The following is a 9,226-nucleotide window of genomic DNA, read 5'->3' on the forward strand; positions in this document are numbered from 1 at the left end:
AAAAAAGCCGGAAGTGGTGCTGTGGCTCAAGTGGTAGAGCGCTAGCCTTGAGCTGAAGAGCTGAGGGACAGCGCCCAGGCCCAGAGTGCAGGCCCAACAACCGGACCCCCCTCCCCCCCAAAAAAAAAGAAATGGGACCTCCTGAGGGTCCTAAATAAACTCTTAGTCTAATGGGTATGACATGTGCTCCAGTTCTCTATTCTCCACTAAACACATCCGTAATAATTAAATATAGCATCAATATGACTATGATTATAAGCAGATATTTTTGTCTGTAAAATATTAATATTAAATTCAAGATTCTTTTAGGCTATTTGGTAGTTTATTTCATAGTATTTGAGATTTTTCTACATTACTTATTCCTTTTGTATTAACTTCCTTTTTTATTTTTTTCTCAAAAATCCTAGGTTGCTGCCAAGAAATACCGTGATTTTGACATTCCACCAGAATTCTCAGGCGTCTGGCGCTATCTCCACAATGCTTATGCCCGCGAAGAATTTGCCCATACATGCCCTGAAGATAAAGAAATTGAAAATACTTATGCATATGTGGCTAAACAAAAGAGTTAAGACAACTCTTTCAGGAGAAAAAGCTCTTTGTAATCAATTTTCACTTTCTACTGTATTAGAAACATTTTTGAAATACTAATATGGAAAGTACTATTTCCTTTATCCAATTCATTTATGAAAAATAATTTATATATATATGCATTTTCTATACTAGTTAGCCATAAACAATCTATCCACTTTTATTTTATATATCTTCATTTTGTACTCTATCTCCTTTATTCCTATGGCAAACCACTGCAATATTGAATGACATGGAAAGCATCGAGATCTTTTGTCCTTTACTTAGGTTCCTAGAATGCATAATGTTTGAGTTAAACATTCCTGAAGTTACAAATGATATAAGTAGAGCCACAATCTCAAGCTATTATTTAGAAATGATTCCATCCAAATCATAATAATTTGACATTTTGTTAACTGAATATACATGAGTCTATTTCTGAAATAATGAAATTAGACTGAGTATCAGAGAGGCAAATTTTAAAATCATTAGAGATTAAGATTAATTGGTCATAGAACAGCATTCAATGCCTACAAATATAGTCACATTATAGTCAGAGGTGATGATATTGACTTTGTGACCAGATTATGTTATTAGTAAGTATTCATTGTATGAAAGACAAAATCAGAAGCAAATGGACAGCAAAGCTGTAAAATCGATTGGATCTTTATTCATAGAAATAAGCAGGAAACTAAGAAAGTTGGCTAATCAAAAGGTCTTATTGTTGTCCATTAAATGAGAAGGCACTTAACCCTGTGATTTACAGAGTGTTCACAAAACTTTCTGTACAATTAAAACCATAACATATGTATTTAGATTCATAGAGGTATCCTCAAATCATTCAAAACTAAGGTGGGTGGGAAAGGAAAGGGAGGAGTTGAGGAAGTGGGGAGGAAAGGGATAGTAGGGGAAATATAAAGGAGGGTGTAACAATGCTCTATAGGAAATGTACTCATTACCTTGCTCCTGTAATTGTAACCCCTCTGTACAGTATCTTTACAATAACAAATATATATTAAAAATCATTCAAAACTAGAAACAAAGGCTGAAATTGATCTTGTTCCTTCAAAGGAGAAACAAACAAGCAGCTTCAGAAAAGGAAAATAAAACCTATAGGTTTTTATCAGGATGGAATTTAAATTTAGTAATTGATTTACAGAAAAAACAATGAGTAAAGAGTTAACATCAGACCTAGGCATACAAATGGCTCTTGTATTATGAATATGAAATGTGCATGTCTAATTTCATGTTCCTGTGTACTAGACTGATCTGACAGATTGCATCTGGTCTAGATGGTGGTGGAAGCTTTTCTGAACAACTCAACCCTTTGCATCTTCATTAATATGAGTTACAAAAGTAAAATTGTTTAAGATCCATGATTTTAAAGAACAAAATTTCTTAGTACTATGACCTGAAATTTATAAACCAAAACTGTTTATACAGATTTTACAATAAAATATGCCACTACTAAACTCCAGCATATGACAAGGCATTTATGAGAAGTAGGTAGTTACCCAATTTCACATGGATTAACATAGCTGAGAATTACTATCTTAGAGAAAATCATTATCTTTTTTTGAGACCGCATGTGGCTTCCAGGGACATAGGAAGGAACCACAGGGGTATCTCAGTCTCACTTCATATTCTCTTCTTAGCTAACATTAATACAGTTCAATTCAATAGCTACTTAGTGAAATACTATATTACTAATTATTACTTGGTTACTTAATCTTCATAACTCTATGAAGTACTAACAATTCGTTTTTTATTTATGTATTTACTGTATTATGCCTTCTATTATTTTATTTTTAATTAGTATATATTAAGTGTACAAAAGAATGGCTTCATTATGATATTTTCATACATGTATATAATATATGTGGATTACACTCATCTCCTCATTACTTCTCTTGTCCAGCTTCAACTTCTTGTTAGTCCTCTTTCTTTCCAAATGGTATCTTTACCATTTTCATTCTTTTTGAAATGTAGCTCTTGCTAGTTAATTGGAGATGGAGTCTCACCGAGCTAGCTTCAAACTTCGATTCTCTATCTGATTTCAGTCTAAGTAGCTAAGATTATAGGCCTGAGCCACCAGGACCTGGCTGGACTTAATTTTATAAAAGATATTGGAATCACAAGTCTGAAACTAGTTTGTGTTTTTTTTTAATTGTGAAGAAAGGGCGCCTTGTACTGATGAGAAAATTTGAAATTGGTCACAGTACTTGCCAAAGGAAACATATATACAAACCAGCCATACTACCTTTTCCAAAGAAGAAAATACTAACGATTTATTTATTTCTTTTTGTGTGTCAGTCATGGTGCCTGAACTCTGGGCCTGGGTGCTGTCCCTCAGTTCTTCAGCTCAAGGCTAGAACTCTACCACTTGAGCCACAGCACCACTTCCGGCTTTTTCTGCTTATGTGGTGCTGAGGAATCGAACCCAGGCTTCATGCATACAAGGCAAGCACTCTACCACTGAACCACCTTCCCAGCCCACAAATGATTTATTAATTCAGATTTTTAACTTTTAGAATATTTGACTGGAAGATCTATTGATCATAGAAGGTCTAACTTTCTCAGTAACTGTTGATTATAGTGTGGCTAATAAACTCATTAAAAAGATATTCCTATAGCCTATTAGTGACTCATGCATGTAATCTTGGCTACTCAGGGGATTGAGTTCCAGATTATTGTGATTTAAAGGCAGCTCCAGCCATGTGCTAGTGGCTCACACCTGTAATCCTAGCTACTCAGGAATCTGAGATCTGAGGATCACAGTTCAAAGCCAGCCAGGTCAGGAAAGTCCATGAGACTTATCTCCAATTAACCACCAGAAAACCAGGAGTGGTGATGTGGCTCAAGTGGTAGAGGGCTAGCCTTGAGCTGAAGAGCTGAGGGACAGTGTCCAGGCCCAGAGTTCAAGCCCCATGACCAACAAAAAAAAAAGCCAGCTCTGGCAGAAAAACCCTTAAGACTCCATCTCCAAAATAATGTGCATAAAGAAAAAATTGCTTACAGTGTGGATCAAGTGGTAGAGTGCCAGCCAAGCAAGCAAGCTGAGCAAGTATAAGACCCTAACTTCAGGGCTGGGAAGATGGCTCAGTGGTAGAGTGCTTGCCTTGCATGCCTGAGGCCCTGGGTTCAATTCCTCAGCACCACATAAGCAAAAAAAAAAAAAAAAGCCGGAGGTGGCACTGTGGCTCAAGTGGTAGAGTGCTAGCCTTGAGCTGAAGAGCTGAGGGACAGCGCCCCGGCCCAGAGTTCAGGCCCCACCACTGGACCCCCCCCAAAAAAGACCCTAACTTCAAGTCCTAGTACCAGAAAATAAAGGTACTCCTAGAATGTAAGATCCATCTCCTTGAAGGAAAAGAATATCCAAAGCACAGTGTAGGTATTCCAGGAATATTTGTTGAATGAGTGAGTGAATGAATGGATAGATGGATGGATAACATAGAATAATAAAGTAATAAATGGAAGATGGCATATTTAATATAGCTGGCAATCTATCTGAAAAACATAGCTATTCTCCCTTCTCACAAAAAATACTAAAATAAAATGGGTGAATTAACTATAAAAAGGATATTCACAAGTAAAGATAATAAAATATTTGATAAAACACTTTTATTCAAATAAACAAATTAGGCCTGGGGACATAGCTCAGTGATAGTGTTTGCCTAGCATCAATGAAGACTTGGGTTTCATACCCAGACCACTAAAAAAAAAAAGAAAAGAGTAGGAAAAGAAGAAATAAAGAAAGGAAGCAAAGGAAGGAAAGAAAAAGGGGAGGAATGAAATAAGGAAAGGGAGGAGAAGGGGAAGAAAGGAAAGGAAAAGAAAGAAAAAAAGGAAAAGAGCAAATTCTTCAGCAAGATAAAAAAGTAGAAGCTAAAGCTCACATTTAGCTAAAGAACTTTAAAGGTTTTGTTGTATTTGAACAAAACCAGTATTTAAAGTTCAAAACCTGAATTATAAACATGGAGAAAATATTTGGGGCCCATGGAACACACAAATGGCTAATCTTCCCTTATATGTAAATAATTAGTGCAAAGTAGATTTCTAGCAGAGCAGCAGAATCACTTGGTTGGCCTATTGCTCTATTGAAACTGGCTAAAACTACCTTTAAAAATAACCGTTTAGGGGCTGGGAAGGTAGCTCAGTGGTAGAGCACTTGCCTTGCATGCATGAGGCCCTGGGTTCGATTCCTCAACACCACATAAGCAAAAAGAAAAAAGCCGGAAGTGGCGCTGTGGCTCAAGTGGTAGAGCGCTAGCCTTGAGCTGAAGAGCTGAGGGACAGCGCCCAGGCCCAGAGTTCAGACCCAACGACCGGACCCCCCCTCCCCCCCAAAAAAAAAAAACAAAAATAACCGTTTAGTGCTAGGCACCAGTGGCTTATGTTTGATATCCTAGCTACTCAGGAGACTGAGATTGGAGGATCGCGATTCAAAGCCAGCCCAGGCAGGAAAGTCCATGAGACTGTTATCTCCAATTAGGCACTCAAAAAGCCAGAAGTGAAACTGTGGCCCAAGTGATAGAGCAGTAGTCATGAGCAAAAAACATTTGGGGACAGTGTCCCGACCCTGAGTGCAAGCCGGAGGACTGGCACACACAACAACAAAAAGCCCCAAACACCAAAAACCTACAAAAGCAGTAGTATTTAACTCTCGTTTTCTGTATGAGGACCAAAGAATCTTTCACTGTTCTCCATTTTTCCCTGCTTTGAATATATTATAATAAAAATAAATCCTTACTATTTTTTCTGTTTGTTTTTGGTACTAGCCCTGGAGCTACAATTCCGGGCTGGGGTGCTGTCCTTGAGCTTCTTTTGCTCATGGCTAGGATTCTATCTCTTGAGCCACAGCTACACATCTGGCTCTTTTTTGTAGTTTTATTTGAGGTAAGAGTTTCACGGCTTTTCTCCTCAGGCTGGCTTTGAACTGCTTCAAACTGCAATCCTCAGATCTCAGCCTCATGAGTAACTAGGATTACAGGACTGAGCCACCAGCACCTGCCTTCTAATTCATTTTATGAGGTCAGAATTACCTTGGCACTAAAACCAATAATATTATAATGTAAGAAAACTACAGCCAGGTGCTGGTGGCTCACACCTGTAATCCTAACTACTCAGGAAGCTGAGATCTGAGGATCACAGTTCAAAATCAGCCTGACCAGGAAAGTCTGTGAGACCCTTATTTCCAATTAACCACCAGGGAACCAGAAGTGACCCCATGGCTCAAGTGGTAGAGCGCTGGCTGAAGAGCTCAGGGATAATGCCCAGGTCCAGAAGTTCAAGCCCCACGACCAACACACACACACACACACACACACACACACACACACATCAGACCAATAAATCTTTTTATATGGAAGTAGAAATCCCCAAAAATACAAGCAAATCTGAATCAGAAACATTAAAAAATTATATATCATGACCAAGTTGGATTTATCCTAAGGACTCAAAGTTATTTCAGTATCTAAAAATCAACAAATGTAAATGTCACATTGATATAATGAAAAACAAACCAAACTCTCTCTCTCTCTCTCTCTCTCTCTCTCTCTCTCTCTCTATATATATATATATATATATATATATATATATATTCTCCATATATCCAAGAAAGTATTTTACAAAATCATAAAGAATACACTCAAGGATTGGAAATGTGGCTTAGTAGTAGAGTGCTTGCCTAGCATGCATAAAGCCCTGGGTTCAATTCCTCAGTACCACATACACAGAAAAAGCCAGAAGTGCTGCTATGGCTTTAGTGGTAGAGTGTTAGCCTTGAACAAAAGAAGTTCAGGGACAGTGCCCAGGCCCTGAGTTCAAGCACCAGGACTGGCAAAAAAAAAATACACTCAAAAACTATTAGGATAAACAAGAGAGTTAAAACAGTGTTGGAGGATATAGACTCAGTACACAAAGTCAGCTGATTTTTATATGCTTGCATTTTGCTATCTCAGGAAATGGACAGAATTCAGTTTGAAGTATAGTTTCTATTAAATGTGTGTTGCTTTTGCCATTGTGAAATTGGAAACCATCTGTAGATAAATTGTACTTCATCAAAATTCAAAACTTTGGATTTCAGAGCTGGGAATGTGACTTAGTGGTAGAGTGCTTGCTTAACATCATGCATGAAGCCCTGGGTTTGATTTCTCAGTACTACATAAACAGAAAAAGTCAGAAGTGGTGCTGTGGCTCAAGTGGTAGAGTGCTAGCCTTGAGCAAAAAGAAGCTTGGGGACAGTGCCCAGGCCCTGAGTTCAAGCCCCAAAACTGGCAAAAAAAAAAACTTTGGATTTCAAAAGACAGCTTCAAGAAAGTGAAAAGAACACAGAATGGAAGAAAGTGTTTGGAAATCATATATCTAATAAGATACTTCTATTTAGAATACAGAAAGAGCTTATAGCTCAATAATACACAAACTAATAATCTACAAATGAGCAATAATCGCCGGGCGCTGGTGGCTCACACCTGTAACCCTAGCTACTCAGGAGGCTGAAATCTGAGGATCGCGGTTCAAGGCCAGCCCGGGCAGGAGAGACCGTGAGACTCCTATCTCCAATAAACCACCAGAAAACCGGAAGTCGCGCTGTAGCTCAAGTGGTAGAGCGCTTGCCTTGAGCTGAAGAGCTGAGGGACAGCGCCCAGGCCCAGAGTTCAAGTCCCACGACTGACCAAAAAAAAAAAAAAGCAATAATCTAGGTCACTATATCTCCAAGGAAAATGTATAAATGGCCAATAAGAATTGAAAACATTCTTGACATCATCAATCATTTGGGAAATGAAAATCAGACTAGAATTAAAATTCACTTCAAACCCTTAGGATGGCTAGATTGTCAGATAATGACAATGATCCAAAAGTCAAATAATGTTACAGAAGATATTAGAATCCTCATACAACTGCAAGTGGGAATTCAAAATAGCAAAACCACTGTGGAAAACAGTCCAGGCTTTCCTCAGTATCCAAAAGAAATTAGAACAGGTGTTCAAGACAAAACTTGTGATGAATGCTCATAGCAGACCTATTTATTTATATTTTTAATTAATTTTTTTTGGTCGGTTGTGGGGCTTGAACTCTGGGCTTGGGCGCTGTCCCTCAGCCCTTCAGCTCAAAGCAAGCGCTCTACCACTTGAGCTACAGTGCCACTTCCAGCAGACCTATTTACAAAAACCACAAGGTGGAAAAATCCAAATGCTTATTGATGGGTGAATGAAAAATGTGATCTATCTGGATTTTTCAGCCATAAAAATAATGAAGTACTGTTGTCTTTCATTATGTTGGAGGGATTGGTTCCAGAGTCCCCTTCAAATGTTATCATCAGTGATAGTATTTTGCACATTGACTTATATGGGTAAAGTCAACTCTACATTATGTGTAATACCTACAATGTAAATGCCATGTAGTTTGTTATACTATATTGTGTAGGAAATAATCATAAGAAAAAGTCTGTCTAAAAATGATACAATATGTTCAAGTATTTATTTTTAAATGCGCAAATAAAAAGAGACCAATGTATTAGTACCTGCTACAAGATGAATGGACCTTGGAAATATTATACTCATTTGTGACTAGCCAACTGAAAGCAGTCAATCACAAAAATTCACATATTTTATAATCTCACCTACATGAAATATCGAGAATAAAGAAATCCATAGAAACAGAAAGAACATGAATGGTTGCAGAAATTGGAAAGATGAGAGAGAGAGAGAGAGAGAGAGAGAGAGAGACATGAGGGGGGGAGATGACTGAAAGTTGTATGTTACTTTGAGGGGACCAAGAAGTTCTAAAGTCAACTGAGGAGGGTAGCATATACATGTAACTATACTAAAACAATTGAGCCATTCACTTTAAATGGGTAAATAGTGTGGTATTTGAATTTATATGCTAATAAAGCTATTTCTAGAAAATAAAAAAATTGAATGAAACAAAGAGGAAGTACTATATACAATAAATTACAAAGGGTAAAACCAGGCACTGCTGGCTGATGCCTGTAATCCTAGTTACTCAAGAGGCTGAAATGGGAAGATCTTGTTTCAAAGCCAGCTTGGACAAAGTCTGCCAGGGTCCATCTGCATTAACCTGTAAAATGCCAGGCTGGAGGTGTGGCTTTAGTGGTAGAATGTCAGGCATGAAATGGAAGCACTGACTTGAAAGCCTGGAACCAAGGACAAAACAAAGCAACAAAAAGAACAAGAGCCAATTTTCAGAAGAGGAAATGCAAATGTACGATGTACAAGACATGGTGCTGGCCTTATTAGTGGACAGAAAAATGTATAATAAGGCAATAAAGTATATTTTATTTAACTATATCAGATTGGCAGGAATTTAAAAAAGATATGCATCAGTGGCTCATGGCTGTTAATCCTAGTTACTTAGGTGGCTGGTATGTGAGGATCACAGTTCCAAGCCAGTCCAGGTAGGAAAGTTCATGACATTCATCTCCATTTTTAGAAAACCAGAAATGGAGCTGTGAGTTAAGTGGTGGAGCACGAGCTTTGAGCAAAAAATCTCAGGGACTGGGCCCAGGCACAAAAGCAAGCAAGCAAGAAAGTAAGCAAGCAAGAAAGGGAGGGAAGGAAGGAAGGAAGGAAGGAAGGAAGGAAGGAAGGAAGGAAGGAAGGCAGGAAGGAAGGAAGGAAGGAAGGAAAGAAGGAAGGAA

General features: G+C 38.1%; 1 protein-coding gene across 1 annotated transcript in view; it reads left to right on the plus strand.

Annotated features, from left to right (window-relative positions):
• Positions 1-1,484, plus strand: part of Clic2 (chloride intracellular channel 2) — a 16,760-nt gene extending 15,276 nt beyond the window's left edge. Inside the window, exon 5 of the mRNA XM_013035306.1 lies at positions 408-1,484. Within this exon, the coding sequence (XP_012890760.1) occupies positions 408-569 (162 nt within the window). The 3' untranslated portion in view covers positions 570-1,484. The remainder of the gene's footprint in view (positions 1-407) is intronic.
• The last annotated feature ends 7,742 nt before the right edge of the window (positions 1,485-9,226 follow it).

The sequence above is a fragment of the Dipodomys ordii genome, unplaced genomic scaffold (genome assembly GCF_000151885.1).
Source record: "Dipodomys ordii isolate 6190 unplaced genomic scaffold, Dord_2.0 Scaffold209, whole genome shotgun sequence".
Taxonomy (NCBI): Eukaryota; Metazoa; Chordata; class Mammalia; order Rodentia; family Heteromyidae; genus Dipodomys; species Dipodomys ordii.